Here is a 19,215-nt window from a genome sequence, read left to right on the forward strand (position 1 = left end):
ATTTTCTCCATATTAAAGGCAAGTTGGTGTAAACATATTTCTGAAACCAAGGTCCTTGGCCCTTAGTCAACTTGGTCCTTGGCCCCCATATTAAAGACTTTGTCTTGGGACCTGTGCCAAAAGGCTTGGCTAGAAATCAGAGCATCAACCTCCTGCCAGAAAGGACATCATTGTTTATGAAGACAGTGTCTCTCAGGAGCCTTAAAAACGCTCCCATCCTTTATTTACATCTTTAGCACTTAGACAGCACTTCCTTTGTGCCAGGCACTTCACAAGACAGTCACTCATTTAGTGCTCATCACTACTCTGTGAGGTGAGTACTGTGACGATCGTATTGTAAAGAGGCAGAATCGATGGCACAGAGTGATTCAGTAATTTGCTCAAGGTCACGCAGGCATTAAGTGGGAAATGGGATTTGAACTCATGATAATTTGGCTCCAAAGTCTGTACTGTGTTGTACCAACTTGTAGGGCTCTATCCTGAGGAAGTAATACCAAATGCAAACAGAGACGGGCACACAAAGATAATCACCTGGCTTTATGCATGATCTCAAAATTGGATCAGCCTAAATGGTAAGGATTCGGTGAAGCAAACCGGGTACATAAATTACTATACAATCATTTTAAACGACTTTTGCAGAGTTTCAAATGATGTAGTAAAATGGTGAAGAGATGTTAAATGAGGAACTAATACAAAAGTATTAAAAAAAAATCCAAACTATTTAAAAAACTACATAGAAATAGCCTGAAAGGGAACATGCTCATTGGACCGCCATTTGAAGAGATGGGTATGTATCAGTGTTGGCTTTCTTTTCTTATTTTTCTTTCTACTTTATTATCATTTATATACCTTACGATTTGCTTAGAAACGTTCCTTTTCTAGTTGGGGAAATTTTTTCTTGCAAAAAAAATTCAAGAGCACAGCTCGACATGCTTTATCGTATTTCTGTAAAGTTTAAAAAGGGTGCTCGCTGTGAACCATGTACAAAAGGGACTTGAGGGGAAAACTGAGCAACATGATGGGACTGGAGGACTCTAAAGCCCTCGAACAGAGGAGAATGAAAGACATATCATAGATCCTTTCACTCTTCTTGTTAAAACAGAGAGACCTACAGCCACAAAATGTGCTTCTAGGAAAAGCACCAAAGTAACCTCCAGACTTAAACAGGAACAAAAATACAAAGGCCTCAGGGACTCCCCCGGCTGGAACATGTTGCCTTTTATCTCCATCCAGCTACACTTGCTCCATTTGCAGCTCAGACAACCTCCTTTGCAGCTCAGACAACCTCCTTGCCCTCCTGGGCTACACTTCCTTTTTTTATGCACTTCTTTTTGGTTCTTTTGGGAAAAGAGCCTGAATGTAATTCCAGAGCCTCATTTTCAGCATTATGAAGACAAAACAGCATCCTAGAACCTTATTTTTGGCAAAACCCACTCTAGACAGATGAAATTGAATGGTCAAATGATATTTTTAAAAAGTTCAGTCCTACACATTTCCCATTCCCCTCTGATAGACAAAATAACTCCTATTTTGTTCAGATTCCTGTTGTAAATAGGGGTGCAACATCTGTTTCTCCTGTACTTGATATGAAGTGGCCCATTTTATAGCCACCACCTTGGGGAAATGCCCTGGGGGGAGGGGGCCTGGGGGCAGAGGAGAGAATGGGGGAGGGAGGAGGAGAAGTAGCAGATTTTGAATTGTTGGTCCTTGATTCTCTGTACTTAAATGATAGTTCTATCTCAGTGGTTCTTAGGCCTGACTACACACTAGAATTGCCTGGGTACACAGAGCAATGGGATGGTCATCTCCTGGGGTGTGACCTTGGCCCTGGCATTTCCCAGAGCTTCCCAGGCGATTCTTATGTGCAGTCAGGTGGGAACCAGTGCCTACCTGAGGTAAAGGAGAGGATAGCAGCTGAGTCAAGTGTCATTTCATTTGTGATCAGGTGAAGTGACTCTTTCCTTCCTTCTGTAACTTGTATCTAAAATAATCAGCATAATTAAGTCTAATATTAGTAGAAGCTTGGGATGTTTAAAAAAAAATACCAAAAAAAAATAGTCACCAAACCTTTTCTTTTTTCCCCAAGTAGGAAGCACCCCCATTATTAGAAATGATTGGGAAGGAGAAAGGACGTCCTCTCCACCCCAAGGCCAGAAAGACTAAATTATGGCTCTTAACGTTGGCTGCCCAGTAGAATCGTCTGGGGGCTTTAAAAATAGGGATGCTCAGGCCTTATTCCCAGAGATTCAGAGTTGGTCTAGGATGTGGCCTGGACATCATGATTTTTTTCAACCTTTCCAGGCAATTCCAACGGGCAACTAGAGTTGATGTCATTGGTAAAACCTTCATGGTGGCTGTCAACTCGGCCTTCATCAGAATTTCCTTTGGCCTTTTTTTAAAAAAAACAAAAACAAAAAACACACCCCCCATTTTTAGAGTGATTGTGACCTGGGATGTCCTGGGGAAGCCCAAGCATCTAGAACACAGGCTATTCTGCCTCTCAGCTACATTTGGGCTGCGTGGGGCTAAGTCTTGCTATTCTCAGAGCTCACCTAGGCCGTGACCTGGATTCTCACCCATTAGGCAGTCACCCAGGTGCTTCCTTGCCTCACCGGGTAAGTTTTCATTGAGAAGCACGTTGGGCTCCCTAACCCAATGAGACTGAGATTTGAGTACAGTAGACCCTTGAATGACACTCACCCTCCACAAAGTACAAAATCCACATATTAACTTTTGACTCCCCCCAAATTTAGGTATCCCTGGGTATCCATAGGAGATTAATTTCCCACCAACATTATAATCTGCAGATGTTCAAGTCCCCTATATAAAGGCTGTAGATGCGTGCACATAGTCAGCCCTACATATCGGTGAACTCCCAACCAGGGATCACAAACAAACAGGTATTTTTGAGAAAATTCCACATATAAATGAACCACATAGTTCAAACCTGTGATGTTCAAGGCCCAGCTGTATTTGCAGCTGTAACACTAAGGTGACAGGCAACAGTGTTGGCATGAAGACATTCTTCATGTGCTAGGGCCACTGCTCGGGTTGTTTTGAGGCAGGCAGAGCGGATTGTGAAGGACCCAGACACCAAATGTTTCTCTGGTGGGAAGGACGCGGAAAGTCAGCACAACGTGGCCTGGCCCAGGACGTTATCCTTCTCCGGGGCATCTTTGCAATTTCCCACACTTGATGGCCAGTCAGCCGCCCATATTTCTTTTTGTTATGAGGTTTGTGAGTTTGTCATTAAATCACTATCCCAGAGTATCATCCAAACTAATTTGCATTACCCCAGAAAGACAGCCTTCATAGTTGAGAGTATTAGTTTTTAAACCTCTAGAACAGTGGTTCTCAACCTTGGCTGCACATTAGAATCACCTGGGAATCTTTTTAAAATCCTGATTTCTGGGCCTCATCCTCCGGAAATTCTGTTTCTTTGTGATGGGGTGGGGCCACAACTTTAGTTACAAAGAAACAGAATTTCCGGAGGATGAGGCCCAGAAATCAGGATTTTAAAAAGATTCCCAGGTGATTCTAATGTGCAGCCAAGGTTGAGAACCACTGCTCTAGAAGTTCCTATTTCCTAATCTGCAAAACAAGGTAAATATAGCCCTGACCTTACATGCTCTGTGATTGGTGGGATTAAGAGGTAGTTTGCCCTGACTGGTGTGGCTCAGTTGGTTGGGTGTCATCCTGTGCACCAAAAGGTCACCAGTTCAATTCCTGGTCGGGGCACATGCCTGGGTTGCTGGCTAGATCCCCAGTAGGAGGTGTGCAGGAGGCAGCAGATCGATGTTTCTCATCTCTCATCAGTTTCTCTCTTTCCCTCCCTCTCTAAAAATAATAATAATAATAATAATAATAATAATAATAATAATAATAAGAGGTAATTCACATAGGAGTTGTAATTCATATAGGAGTTTAGCCTACTGCCTTGATAAATGAATGATAGGTGCTGTAATAAGCACCTGGCTGCCACTCTTATTTAAATGGGATTTCTTAGAATTCCCAGCATTCATTTGTTAATTCATAGGGTTTTCAGAATCAAGTGGTTGAGGAGGTGGTAGGACCAGTCTCTCCCACAGCCTGAAGATTAAAGGAGGAACATTTCAAGTCACATGAAATTGCCTCATAGGTGTTCACCCACCCATAACCTAGACCCTTCACAAATATTTATGCTAATCCTCATCACTACTCTTCTCTAGGAGGAAGCTGCACTAATACTGTCTACAGAGAAGTCCCATTGGCTTGGCTGCAACTCCTGGTTAGAAATCTAACAATTTGCCACAAAGCCCAGGCTCCCCAGCCCATTCTGTTCAGTAGTTCACCAGTTTTTGTAGAGCTCGGTCTTGCCCACAAGAGCATGGAGTCTGCCCTACAGTGAGGCTAGTGGAAGGGCAGTCAGAGAGGTGGGCATAGTCCTGAAGGCATTCAGAGGAGGAGGAGAGGTTAAGGGAGAGCCATGGAAAGAGCTATGAAAAATGAATGGATGGGTGACTGGGTCTGTAAGTTACATCTTTTTAGAGATGTATTTGAGATGGAATCTGAGGAGGAGAGTGAATAATAATTGTCCAGGCAAAGAAGGTAATAGGAGTTGAAACGGGCAAGTGGGAGGGTAGTATTCACTCATTAGGCCAGTGTGTCCTAAGTGCCTATGTGCTGGACATGAGTTTATTTGACACTAGGCTAGTGAGGAGGGTGGGACAGCTTGGATTAGCTGGAACCTTGGTGATGGGTAATAAAGTAGAGAGGGTAGATTCTGGCCCTGCAGAAATAGGGTGTCAGATACCAGATGGAGGAAGCCCAAAACTCAGGTGGGAGCCATCTGGGTGTGGGCCAGAGAAGGGACCCTTTGCAGGGTTCTCTTTAGACACTGACAGCTTAGTTTATGCATCGCCAACATCTGCTGCTCATCGCCTTTCAGCCCCCAATCCAGTCTGTTGTTAGCTTCCCCCTAGTGAGACGGGGCCAGTGACTTTGTTTTCATAACCGATAGGGTGAGCCGTTTCTTGACTTTTGCCTTCACATAATTTTTATTGATACCAAACAAACAAACAAAAAATCTGCCCCGTCCCATAGCCCCTCGGTCTTCTCCTTCCCACCCCAAGTGTGTGAGAGCCAGGGTTCTCATTCAGAATTCTGTGGTCCAGATCCTTTGTTTCTCATCCATCAAGGGCCTGCCCTCTTCTTCTCGGGTCTATAGCGATCCCTATACGGCATTATCCATCCTAGTTGGCCCACCTCAGCTTCCTTAATTACCAAACAATGAAAACCCTCTGCAACCTTGTGGAACCTCAGATCTTTTACCCTATTATGATTGGAGGCTAAGCCAAAAGCCAGGTTTGATCAAGAGCTTAATCTGTGGCATTCTCTTCCCAACCTGTTTAGTATGCAGGGGAAGCAGCCTGGTGAGTGAGCAAGAACCCAGACTCTAGGGCAGGGGTGGGCAAACTTTTTGACTCGAGGGCCACAATGAGTTCTTAAACTGTACTGGAGGGCCGGAACAAAAGCATGGATGGAGTGTTTGTGTGAACTAATATAAATTCAAAGTAAACATCATTACACAAAAGGGTACGGTCTTTTTTTTTTTTTTTTTAGTTTTATTCATTTTAAGCGGGCCGTAGTTTGCCCACGGCTGCTCTAGGGTCAGCAGACCTGGGTATGAATTTCTCTCTCTTCCCTAGCAGGGTGGGCACAACCAAATGACTTGACTTTTCTGTGAAGGATTAAATGAGAAAGGGAGTGCTAAATGTAAAATAACCCTTAACAGAAAAGCAAGTGCCTGAATTCAAACTAAAAACATACCTTTTTAGATAGGTAACAGTTGGGCTTTGGGAGAAAGAGGGCCAGTGTTAAGACTTCCATTAAGCAGTGTTACAGACAGAAGCTTGTATGCCATGATATCCCAGGTTGTAGCCTTAATCAGCAATTTTTGCAGCATCTACTTAACCCCATAGAGCAGTGGTCAGCAAACTGCGGCTCGCGAGCCACATGCGGCTTTCTGGCCCCTTGAGTGTGGCTCTTCCACAAAATACCGACTTCTGCGCATGGGCCACGAAGTTTCAATCGCACTGTACATGCGCGTCCGCACGTGATATCTTGTGGAAGAGCCACACTCAAGGAGCCAAAGAGCTGCATGTGGCTCGTGAACCGCAGTTTGCCGACCACTGCATAGAGTATCTGTTTCTTTAACATTAAAATGATTTTTTGCTAACATTGAGCAAAACCTACGCTCCTGGAAAATGTACTATAGAGTAAGTTCTCACTTAATGTCATTGATAAGCTCTAAGACTTTACACGAAATGATGTATAATGAAACCAATGTTGCCATAGGCTAATTGGTATAAATAAGAGTTAAGTTCATTAACATCATAATGAAATAGTTATAATGAAATAGGTTATAATGAAAAAGCATTATATTCCCAAAACAAGGGTTTTCATTATCCAAGGACCTAACTCCAAGGGCCCTTCTGTCATGTGGGATCTGGCAGCCAGGAGCACAGGTTTAGGGGACTCACAAATGGAATGCCTCTGAGGCTAGCGCTGGCACAATAGGCTGGCACACCACGACCCTTCACCGCCTTTTCATTTTTCCTTGTTCCCCAGATGTCTTTTAATCTAAAAGTGAAGGTGGCAGGCTATCTACTTCATCAAAAAGCACTCTTAAAAAACGAAAGTTTAGCTATCATTGCCATGTCTGAGGGGGGAAAAAACATTAAAACCAGAGTGTGATGTTTGGTGCAAGGCTGCTCCTGGGAAGTTCCCTGTGGGAAGGAAGGCTCCCACCTGAGAAGGTGATCAAACATTTTCATCAAAATTTGAAAGTCACCCCAGACAAAGAGACCAATGTGCAAGCTAAGTATCTTCTATTGAAAAGAATAATATGCTTTGAAGAGGGGAAATGCCTGCATCAGAAAATGGCCATCTCTTCCTATGGGTAGAACATGTCCTAAAGAATCATCACATGAGAAGCACTTGTGGCTGCCCCGGAATCGGGCTGGGGGATGGAGGTGGGTAGGACAGACCAGAGCGAGATGGAAGAAGCAGCATTCGCCTTTAGCACATAGGAGGAGGCCGAAACTGAAATGAATGATGCCAAAGAGCCTTGAATAGTAGCAATGCCCGTAATAACAGTGGCTTGTGTTGATGTTGCCCTTAAAGATTACACGCAGCTCACGAACATGACCTCTTTTGTGCCCTTACTAATCCTCTAGTGGAGAAAGGCCAGCTGTTGTTGGAAATGAGGACCAGGGTTCACAGGAGATCAGTGGCTTCGCACGTCCTACACTTACTAGTTAGTAGTGCTGGCTCTAATGTCAGTACGTGCCTCATGTGCTGGGCCACCAGGTAAATGCTTGCAGAGCTAATTAAACTTAAAGAAGATAAGCAAACCACAGCCTGTGTCTTCTGCTGGTTTAGTGTGTTTTCTTAAGCTCATCATCAGAAATGCTGAATACACACATTTGGTTTAAAAATAACCTGAATTTTTATGAACTGCCAAAATGAACTCCGTGTCATAAACACATTTGCTGCCTCCTTCATTCCCCCAAGAGCTGGCTTGGTGACAATAATAATAAAGTGCTTCAGCAGCACCTTTCATCCCCACGCGATAAAGCTGGTTCCTTACCCCTCATTCTCCAAGCAAGAGGTGCCTGTGCAGAGAAGTGGGGGTGACTTTACTGACACCTGGAGGGGTCCTTTTGGGCTTTTCCTGTGGCTTCGGGTCCCTTCAGCGCTGCCTTCCCTGAGGACTTGGGGGAAACAAGCCTTCTACCGGAGAGCGTGCTGATGTCCCTTTCTTTCCCAGCTGCCACTCCGGGTATGTCGGAGCGCGCTGTGAGCATGCAGACCTCCTGGCCGTGGTGGCCGCCAGCCAGAAGAAGCAGGCCATCACCGCCTTAGTGGTGGTTTCCGTCGTGGCCCTGGCCGGCCTCATCATCACGTGTGTGCTGATACAGTGAGTATTTGCCGCCCTAAGCTTAGGTCTCCCGCCCTCCCAGGGACATCTGCAGCATGCCCTGATAACAGGGTCACCTCGGCAGTTTGTTGCTGTGATGTCTGATTGGTATCAGCGAAGCCAAGAGGAACTTTGGTGACAGCCAAGCTGTCAAAGGGCACATGCCCTGGGCGGGTCCCAGCAGTGGGCCTGTGCACTGCTGGAAGCCGCGCAGAACAAAGGCACCCCCCCCACCCCCCGCCTCATTGTTGGGCTTGGAGCCTTCACTCTTTCGTGAAGGAACATCCAGGTGCCCCAGAGTGAACTGGAAACAGCTCCCAGCCTCATTTGGGCAGGAGCTCTTTGCAAATCCTAAAGCCATGTCTAAGGCCACTGTTACTATTATGACAAGTTAATGACAGCCCTTCCTCGTTTTTGCACTTCTCTGCCCTTCTCATCCTTCAAAACTCAGTTTCCACCTTGCATCTTCCAGAAAGCCTTCCTGAGCCCAGACCATTAGAGATTGTTTTCCGATGTTTCTTACCCCCTTTTGCTTGCCCATATCTTCCCTGGTTCTGGCAATGAATAAAATGGGCTTTAGAGCCCCAGCTCGTTGACAGTAGCCACAACCTGCTCACATCCTTCTCCTGGAATAAGCCAGCATTAAGTGGTGAGAGATGAGGTCTGAACTGGGCTGGCCTTTCCTTCCTCTCTAGCAGTATCTGTTCCATTCCCGTCTGTCTTGGAAAAACATGTTTGTGGGTAGTGGACAAGCAGCCCTGGTCCAAGCTGGGGCAGAGCTCAGGTTCTGCCACTCATGAAGACCCTCCCTGGGGGAGCAGTAGCAACTTAATGGACTACTGGCATCAATTCTCATGGCTGGCTAGCTACCTGCGCTCACCCATCACGTTCACAGTCCTATTTCTGTGGCAAGGAGGGTCCTAGAGCCTTAGAATAAGACTGAGTGCCCACGTGGGCCTCTCTAGAGGGACGTAAAAGTTCATTTTCACCAGATTTTTTGAGACAAGAATAAACCAGGATACTGGACAGCCTCTCATTCCCAGGGAGGCAGCCAGTCCCACTTCTCTGTCCTTTGCCAGCCCGTCCTTGCCAAATACCAACTTTAGAATCTCTGAGCCAGAGACTAAGCCCTCATGCTTGCCAGGCTGCTAGATGCCTGGGCAGGGGGCCATCCTGAGTTGCAGAGCTGGTTGGGACCAACTCATCCCCTGCCAGAGAGATAAAGAGACTTGGCTCTCACTGCCCTGGGACACTCCTGGCTGGGGCGTGACTGGGGCAAGCCCGCCTGGCTAGCTGACTGCAAGACAGCAATCCATGACGGATCTGGAATCAAGGCTTTCAGCGTGGGATGAGCTGGTCCCAGCCTGGACTGTGTAACTCAGGAGGGACCCATCCAGGCAGACTGCTGGCCACCGTGCCAGAACAGGTTGGGCAGAAGTATTGCAGGGCCCCTTCTCAGTCTGCTGCCCAGAGATTCAGGGGTCCCAGGAGCCTTCCCAGGGCTGAGGATCGTGAATTGCTACCAGGCACCAAGAGGGAAGGAAACACAGCAACAGGCTTGTTTCCTTGTCTGTTCTCGGGCTCATGTCAGCCAAGAGATCTCTCCCAGCCCTGGTCAGTGGATTCATAGATTATATATACATTAAGGTTAGGAAATGAAGTCTTCTATGGGGCTTCCATGGAAAACAGCCATCCGTGTCTCTAGGTAATGTATGACTTAGTGCTTCTCCTCTGACCTTCTGTGAGTTCTCGGATTCTTTTTTCACGCTAACTCTACAATCTGTTCTTTCCTGCCCACCCAAGGAGGCAGGAGCGGTCATAGCCCGAATGCTTCAGGACTCTGGGTAACACAGGTTCACCAGGAAGTTGGGTTTGCCCCAACTACAGGAGGTTGTCCTCAGAGAAGGATTCAAAGCCACTGAGATCCATGCCTCATTCTTGTTCTTTCCATGAGTCAGTTCAGCCCATCCACATTCCCTGCTTTGCTGCTGGAAATACCTGATGGAGGGCTGCCCCCCTCCCAAGCCCCCACAGCCCTGCCAGCCTGGAGCGGCTGCTTTGTCCCAGTCCTACTCACGGAATTACCCTTCTGCTGCTTTATGGGGAGGGCAGATGGGTGGGTGACTGGGCCTCTCTGACAGTCGGGCAAGCTGGGGCCCAGTTGCCCTGAGCAGAGCTGGGGCCTTGGGGCGGGGGAGGGGGAGCGGGGGTCAATGGGTATCTTTGTTGTTGGCCAGCATCTGCCCTAAAGGCCACCACCCAGCCGGGCCCTCAGTCCCTTGCTGTGTCTGTCCCTCTGGAGGCCCCCACGGGAGGCTGGTTGAAAGCCCAGAGCTGCCCAGAAGGCTCCTCAGGCAGACATTGCACCAGCTGGGCACTCCTGCCAGGCTCCTGCCTCAACCGTGTTCTCTGTGTCTTTGCAGCTGCTGCCAGGTCCGAAAATACTGTGAGTGGTGCCGGGCCCTCATCTGCCGGCACGAGAAGCCCAGCGCCCTCCTGAAAGGAAGGCCTGCTTGCTGCCACTCAGAAACAGGTAAGGGGCTGCATCGAGGAGGGGCCTTTTCCCCTTCGGGGGAGAAAATGACACCTTCTCCAGGTCAGGGCAGAAGTTCTTGGAGGATGAAGCCGGAAGAGGGAGAAAAGATGATATTTATCTTCCAAGTCAGGTTTAGTTTAGCCTAATGCAGTGATGGCGAACCTTTTGAGCTTGGTGTGTCAGCATTTTGAAAAACCCTAACTTAACTCTGGTGCCGTGTCACATATAGAAATTTTTTGATATTTGCAACCATAGTAAAACAGATTTATATTTTTGATATTTATTTTATATATTTAAATGCCATTTAACAAAGAAAAATCAACCAAAAAAAATGATTTCTCGTGTCACCTCTGACAACGTGTCATAGGTTCGCCATCACTGGCCTAATGTGTGTTTTACTCAAAGGGGAGCTCTTTTATCCTTATTGGTGACTGTGTGACTTTTAACAAGTTACATAACATCTCTAACCCTCAGTTTTCTTATCTTAAAATGTTGTGCAAGTTGAATAAGTACAGACATTAAGCATCTAGTATCGTGTATCCCCAACTGTGGATATGCAATAGATGTTCATTTCTTTCTCTTAAAAAAAAAATCACTTCCCTTTTCCCATCTGTGGAGTGAGCGATTCTCCTATGGAAAGTCTCTAAGGACTCTTCAAACTCTTAGATCCTGTGACCATCATTACGTTTTTCATTGTTTCATGCATGTTTTTCAACATCCTTAAAGTGGACTGGTCATCTAGACCTGAGCCAACACACATCTCAGGAGCCCGCATCTGAGCATCACTAGCTTGGGGCTCATGGAGCCAAATTGCTCCTTTATCCAGACAAGCTTTGAGAAATCTCACATCAGCCGTTTTTCTGCAATGCTATTTAGACCAATAGAGCCCGTCATAAAAGTTTCTTTAGAGGAAGTAGTGGGTCAGGAGGCAATTGCCCCAGGCTGATCCACCCAAGGCGTCCTTCTCTGATAAACAGTTGACATTCCAGAAGCTCAAGGTTGCATGGAGAGCGTAGGGAGAAAAGCAACTGATATGTTTGTTAAATCTCATGGTATCTGACCTGGAGGGAACAGAAGGCCCAGGAGCACCGTATACTTGTTTTTCATTTCAAGAACCACAGTAATTGTGCCAGGGCAGTTCTTTTGATCTGGGAGAATGCTAATCCGTTCATCCTCAAAATAGCCTTAACGAAGAGGAGGATTTGTGGGTGATATAGGTAAACTGAGTCTGCCCAAGGCCTTCTTGGGTCCCACCATGAGACCGTGGGAAGAGAGGGCAGTAGGATGAGAACCAAGGCCCCTGAAGGCCTCACTCACATCTCTCTTCCACTACTTCTGGGGCCATCCATTGAACTAATGGGGGTAAATTTTATTTTGTCTTTTAGCACCAATAAAAAAGTTATTTACACCTTTTAAGAAAATTCATAGTAAATTTTGTACCATTTGTCCACACCTCAGCAGAGTCATTCGGAGCAGAGTTAGGTTTCTTCTTATTACTTCTTCTCTACCACATTTGAAAGAACATTAGCCTTGAGCCTGGGGATAGATCTGGCCACTGAGACTGAAGCCCGTCTCCGAGATGAGGCATACCTCCCCATCTCCGCAGGGACCTTGAGAGGGACCAGGGTAGGAAGTTGTTCAGGCCGACTGGGGAGCTGCTGGGAATGAGGTCCATGCTGCCTCACCACTACAGCCACAGAGGATGCCCTCAGGGCCGCCCACCCATTGAGAAACAAATGGGTCCTTTCTTGTATGGCCATAGAGGAAGTGATCCTACCACCAGAACCCTACACCAGCTCATGAATTGCCCACTAAACCATACTTTATGAGGGAGCTAGCCACATGCTGGGTCAAATCACTTCCAGTTGAATTGAGGCCCACAAAACAGGGTGCATCCCCATTTCTCTTCTGCCACAACTCATTTCACTTTTGGTCAGCCTTTTCTTTGACACTGAAAACACAGTTTCAGAAGCTGCTTCCCCTGAGGTTGAACCTGCAGAATTTGGACTTGGGTCTGAGTGCCCAAGAGAATTTGGTGACCTTGGCTGATGCATCTCTAAGTTTCTGTCTCAAGCCTGTTTGGCCAGTGTGGCTGGGGTCTGGCCCACTGAACTTAACCTGTTTTTTCTTCCTCGCAGTGGTCTGAAGAGCCCAGAGGAGGAATTTGGCCAAGTGACTGGGGCAACCCTAATGAAGAATGGACTTCTTCTGGACGGCCCAGCAAGGGATGCCTGGGACGTGCTGACAGACCTTCCTACTCTGCCGGCAATCACCTGTGCAGCCTTTTGTCTTGTGTGGGCCTTCCTTCAAAACTCTGTCAAGAACCTGTCCTCTTGGGGTTATTCAGTGTGACCTAGAAAAGAATTCAGTGGATCACAGTTTAAAGGCTGGTCAAAAAAGAACTGCAAGGGGTGGACTTCCCGTTTACCTATACAAGATGTGTGTGTCAGTCAGCCTCTGAGTCCAGGAGTTGTCTTCTACCATTCATGGATGCCAGGCTGTGTTTCTTTTCAATGGACCCACAACAGCATGCATCCTGCCCAACACCGGAGATTCCTATAGTTGTCACAGTTTTTTCTCATCCATTTATTGGGGAAGAAGGTGGAGAAAGGGTAACTGCTTATTGTTATGGGAGGATGCCAAGTTTAAGAAGAGCTGCGTCTGTCCTCTGTCCAGTAGACCCTCACCCAGCCCAACGTCCTCCACAGACACGCGATGTTGAGGACCTTCCCAAGTCACCACCACCCTCGGAGATAACTTCTTATTTATTAGCTGGATGATGTTTTTATTTTTAATCTCTCAAGTCAATGTAAAAAGCATAAAAACTCTTTTAGACTTCTACATTAATGATGGATGTCTTGCTGGCTGCAGAGTTATACCGATTAAAAATGTCTGGCCTCTTTGGGACAGCTAAGGCTTAGGAAAAGCTACCCAGAAGGTACAGAGATGGAAGCAGAGGTTGAGTTGCTGATGGGAGCAAAGATTGGGGTTCAGACATTTTGCCATTTAAGAGACAAAGCCGGTAAATGCCCCTGGGTACATTCTGTGGAAAGGTTAGCCAATCCAGCAGCATAGATGTGTCATCTCAGTCGGGGAGAGAGGAAGAATGCCCCTGTGTGTGGGTCTGCACGGGTTAAACACAAGACTTGCTACACTGCTCAAAGACTAACATGAGCCCTCTGAGAGCCACGGGCATTTGGGGCCACATTCATGAAAGGGGGACTGTCATTTATTTTCCATTTTGTCACTTGGTTGATTTGTTACTTCATTTTTAAAAGGAAAAATTTAACTTTTCTATTGTTAAGCATGAGGAGAAATATTTCAATGATTTGTTTTCATCCGGAATGCTGGTTTTATTAACAAAAACTCTAACAAGCCATGTCTACTGTGAGAGTCTCACTTTCCCCTCAGAAAAGGGCGGAATAGTTCTCCTGGGCATTAGGGTCCATTCTGACCCACTGGCCTGCCTGTGGGAAGCACTGCCTCCCTCCTGCCAATTAGTGGGGGGGGTTCATCCCTAGGAATTTTCATTAAAATTCGGGAACTGAATAACAATGAAATAACGTACAAACTCCTTACATGAAGAAAGTCTTCTTCACTAATATTCAGAAAAATGAAAGATTTCTACCAATTAACCCTTCAGCGCGTTGAGCTCCTCACATCCTGAAAGTGACCAGTTAATTTTGTCTTCTCCTAATTCTTCTTCCCCAGTCTGTCTATTTCAATGAATCTTCTCTCCCTTTCTTACAGTTGAGACAATTATATGACCCATGTCTTAACTTCGGCATTTTTATTGAATCATGGTACACCCAAATCACTGAGAGCAGAAATAGGATCTGTTTACCAGTTGGCCCCTAACCATGTAATTGACACAGCTCACAGGTTTTAATTATAAAAGAAAATAGGTCTAAGTTTGCATTCCTTGGGCCAGTCCTACAGATATGTGGGCTGAAGCTGGTATATGTAGCATCTCGCTCAGAGACCAATCCAGTTGATTCCCGCTTATAGACCCCAGTGTGCACTCACTTTTCCCCTCAGCCTCTGACAGTTTGAATGGTCTAAAGAGACTAATGGAAGTAGAGTAGTGTTACTTGTTAACTTGAGGTCACATTTTTTTCTGTAGGATGATCTTTCCCCAGTCTTTTAGAGACTCTTTGAGGTCTGGTTGCCTTTAAAGGGTTTGGATTGATGTGAAAATGTTTGTGAGGCTTTCTTCACTAGTGAGTGGAAGGATTGGTATCTGGTCTTTAGGCTTCCGAGAGCTTTTGCAGAGGTGTGAGAAGACACGGATGGAAGTGGAGGGAACCTTCTTGCTCCCCTGTAGGGTCTTTGAGTTTAGTGTCTGTGAATGTCCTGGTCCTCAGATCCAAGAAGTCACAGCTGCCAGCGCCCCTTCCTTGTGCCTGTACAAGCATGCAGTGAACAGGCTCGAATGGGCGCTTCCCTAGACATGCCTCTGGGGTCAGTCCTCTGCAAACCAGGCCTACAAAGAGTTGGAGCCGAGTTCAGGGTCCAGGCAGGCCTGGTTGGACTTTGTCCACTTCCCAGGATATGACACAGCCTTTCTTCTTGAGGTAATTTCTAGAAATCAGATGGCCAACAAGCTTTGGACCCCTGAACCGTTTTGTGGCGTTGACACCGCTTTGGTTAGCTGTGACATGCCCCCGTTTCAGGATAAACACGTATCTTCTAATCCATCTCTGCGGTTCCTTGTGTTTCCTTGCTTTTTAGAAAGCCCAGTGTTCATAGTGATCAGAGAATCATTCCCAAGACCTGACCTGATAGGTGGCCACACTCCTGGGAGTGGGAAGCACAGCTGTTTCCATGTCTCCCTCAGGAAAAATGAGGAGACTCCATTTTTTAAAGGGGGGGAGATGCTTCCATATCTTTTATGGAACCTGCTCTACAAGCCATAACTTCAAGCATATTAGCAGAAAACATTGTCCTCTAGATTGAAGACATACAGCAGCCAATCCTGATCTGGAAAACATGTCCAGACACGTGTGGGAAAAACAAGCTATGAGCTTGCCATTGTGTTCCAGCAGAGGAGGTGGGCAGAATGCCCCCCAAGTCTATTTTCCTGAGAAAGGAGGAGGAGGTAGGATTGACACTCCCCCACCCACTTTGGTGAGGGAAGGGAGAGTGTGGTTCTAGAGCTTCTTGGGAGACTATTCTCTACAAGTAGAAAAAAGTGTCTGGCATCTCCAACCAGGTCTTCCAGGCTACTGGTGTTTTTCCAGGCAATTTTGGCAAGAATGGGTCAACCAGACTCCGACACTGCTCAGGGGACCCTGACCCTTTTAGTAGGATCTGGGCTTTGATTTTTCCCAACCTGCTCAGTAAAGAGGGGTAGGGGGGATGATTCAAAAGCCCAGGACCATGGGGGACATCACAGAAACAGATAAACTCCTATGTTTGCTCTTAATGTTCTAGCATAAGATAAGACCTATTTTCTGTAGCCACTGATTTTTACCAGACTCTCTGAAAGATCCGGTGGTAAGCACACACACAGTACTGAAAAGCGACCCCTCTTTCTAATGTAATAACTGACTGAAGTGTTCAACTTTTCATTCTCTTTATTATACAAACCTGATGCTTTTTTTTTTTTTTAGAACTTGTTACTCAGACTTCTGTATATGTTGCACTGAAAAGGTTAATATTTAATGTTTTAATTTATTTTGTGTGGTAAGTTAATTTTGATTTCTATAATGCATTAATGTGATTAGCAGTCTTTTCCTTAATACCTGAATTATTTAAAGAGTAGTGAGCAATAGAAAATGCAGTTGCATTTTTTCATTGATGTGCATTGTTCAGTTGTACTGTACCTTGTTTGAAAAAAAATGAAGGAATGAACTTTTGTTTTCCTAAATCAAGACTGGAACTTTTCTTTCATGAGCATTCTTTTAATTTTTTCAATTACAGTTGACATATTATTTGTTTCAGGTATACAACATAGTGATTAGACATTTATATACCTTACAAAATGATCACCACAGTAATTCTAGGACCCATCTGGTACCCATACATCATTATCACAGTATTATTCACTATATTCCCCATGTTGTACTTTACTATTTTTATAACCTTGGGCATTATTTTCAATCTCTCCCAGTGATTTAATCCAATCCCTATTGCCCTTTGGAATATACCAGGCCCCAGGGAGCAGATGGCATAGGAGAGGTTTGATGCCTGGGGCTGCAAGTACCTCCTACCCACCCAGGGCATCCCACCTTGGCCCATACTTGGGTATCCTTAATATCCAACAGATGTTAGCCCCTGAGCACTCTTGAAAGCTTGGGCCTCCTTTCAAGTGGGATCATCAGAGGCAGGGAAGTGAGAAGACACCTGTGGCAACAAGGGCCATGAGGAATACCATATGGCTAAAGCTTGAGGTCATACACAAGTGGGCGGTGGCTTTTCCGGGAGCCAAATTTTGAAAATGGGAATTAAAACATAGCAACATTTATGCTGAATGGGAAATAGGAGAGAGGGGGAAAGTCCTCTTTCAGTACATTTGCGCCAATGGAAGCTTCAGGCTCTGATGTGCAGCTGCACAGCTAACCTAGGATGAGAGGAGCCCCTGCTGCCATGAAGTCTTTGTGGCAAGTTCAAGTCCTTTGAGAGAGGCCCTCTCAGGAAGTCAGAAAGATGGAATTGAGAGCTGGGCAAGGGGACAGGTCCACCAATCTGGGGGATGGGTACATGATGCTGTGTGCAGATGATGTTTCACAGTTTTTCACTTGAAACCTGCATCATTTTACAAACCAATGTCACCCCAATAAATTCAGGTTTTAAAAAAGAACAGGTTTACACCTCACTCTCTGTGAAGCCTACCAGGAACCCCATGGAGAACCTTCCCAACTCACCCAAAGCACATCCCAAGTCCATAGATTGGAGACTTCACATTATTAAGATGGCAATACTCCCCAGATTGGTCCACAGACTCAAAGCAATCTCTGACTTTGTAGAAACTAATGCACTGATTCTAAAATTCATATGGAATTACAGGTTATCTGGACCAAGCAAAACAATTTGAATCAATTCCTGGTTCAAGTAGGAGGACTCACAGTTACTGATTTCAAAACTAACTACAAAGGAATGGTAATTAAAGCAGTATGGCACTGGCACAAGGATAGCTTAAATTGCTTTAAAGAATAGATCAGTGGAATAGAATTGAAAGTCCAAAAATAATCCATATACCTATGGCTAACTGATCTTTGATAAGGGTGCCAGGACAATACAATGGGAAAAGAGTCGTCTTTTCAACAAATAGTGTTAAAACAACTGGATGTCTACCTGCAAACTAAGGAAGTTGAACCCCTATCTCATACCATATGTAACAATCAACTCAAAATAGATCATAACCTAAATAAGAACTAAAGCCATAAAAATTCTTAGAGAAAACATAGGAGTAAATCTTCTGAACTTAGGCTAGAAAATGGTTCTTAGATAGGACACCAAAAGCACAAGCAACAACAGAAAAAATAGATCAATTGGAATCCAAAATAATTAAAATCTTTTGTGTATAAAAGAACGCCATCAAGAAAATAAAAAGATAGTCCATAGAATGGGAGAAAATATTTTTAAATCATATATACAATAACAGTCAAATATCTGAAATATATGAAGAATTCATAATTCAACAATAAAAAGACAAATTAATTGAAAATTGGCAAAGGGCCTGGCCAGTGTGACTTGGTGGTTGAGCATCAACCTTTGAACCAGGAGGTCATGGTTCAATTCCTGGTCAGGGCACATGCCCAGGTTGTGGGCTCAGTTCCCAGTGGGGATCTTGCAGGAAGTAACCAATTAATGATTCTCTCTCATCTTTGATGTTTCTGTCTGTCTCTCCCTCTCCCTTCCTCTCTGAAATCAATAAAAATATATTTTAAAATGATAAAAATAAATAAATAAAAGGGAAAAGGATTTAGATAAACATCTCTCCAACGACATATAAATGGCCAATGTGCACGTGAAAAGATGCTCAGCATTATTAATCATCAGAGAAATGCAAACAAACCACAGTGAGATACCACTTCACGCCCACTAGGATGATTAGAATTTAAAAATCAGATAATAGTAAGTGTTGGCAAGGAAATGGAGAAATTAAACCCTCATATATTGCTGATATGATGCACAACGATGTAACCACTTTGGAAATAGTCCCTCAAATTATTAATCATAGAGTCACTATATGACTCAGAAATTTTGCTCCTAGGCATAGACACAAGAGAAATTAAAACATTCACACAAAACCTTATGCATGATGTTCATAGCAACATTATTTGTTATAGCTTAAAAAGCAGGGGGGAAACAAATGTCCACCAACAGTTAATGGGGTTTCTTAAATGTGGTTCTATTTTCATGAAATGTCTAATATATAAAATAGGCAAATCCATACATTAGTTATTGTCTGGGGCTAGGAGAGAGCAGAAAAGAGTGTCTGCTATTGAGTATAGCATTTTGGGGGGGAGGACATGAAAAGTGTTCTAAAATTAAGTAGTGGTGATGGTTGCACAACTTTGTAAGTACACTACATACTGCTTAATTGTATACCTAAAGAGGATGAATTTTATGGTATATCAAATACATCTCAATAAAGCTATCACTAAAACAAAAAAGACAACTAAAGACCCCGTTACATAGAAAAGGAAAAAACAAATCATTTGAAAAAGTCATTGAACTAAAGAAATGGACTGAAATTTTGATTGTTTTTGTC

At 44.8% G+C, this 19,215-nt stretch overlaps 1 protein-coding gene across 7 annotated transcripts in view; it reads left to right on the forward strand.

Annotated features, from left to right (window-relative positions):
- The window catches only part of TGFA (transforming growth factor alpha), a 95,513-nt gene extending 81,257 nt beyond the window's left edge, over nt 1-14,256 (forward strand). For 4 of the 7 annotated variants that reach the window (XM_059659504.1, XM_059659503.1, XM_059659497.1 and 1 more), the window contains 3 exons: nt 7,811-7,960; nt 10,384-10,493; nt 12,635-14,256. In XM_059659504.1, the coding sequence (XP_059515487.1) occupies nt 7,811-7,960; nt 10,384-10,493; nt 12,635-12,642 (268 nt within the window). In that variant the 3' untranslated portion in view covers nt 12,643-14,256. The other 3 variants (XR_009447921.1, XM_059659499.1, XM_059659498.1) reach the window with 3 other exon arrangements.
- Nucleotides 14,257-19,215: the final 4,959 nt, after the last annotated feature.

The sequence above is a fragment of the Myotis daubentonii genome, chromosome 12, assembly GCF_963259705.1.
Source record: "Myotis daubentonii chromosome 12, mMyoDau2.1, whole genome shotgun sequence".
Lineage (NCBI taxonomy): Eukaryota > Metazoa > Chordata > Mammalia > Chiroptera > Vespertilionidae > Myotis > Myotis daubentonii.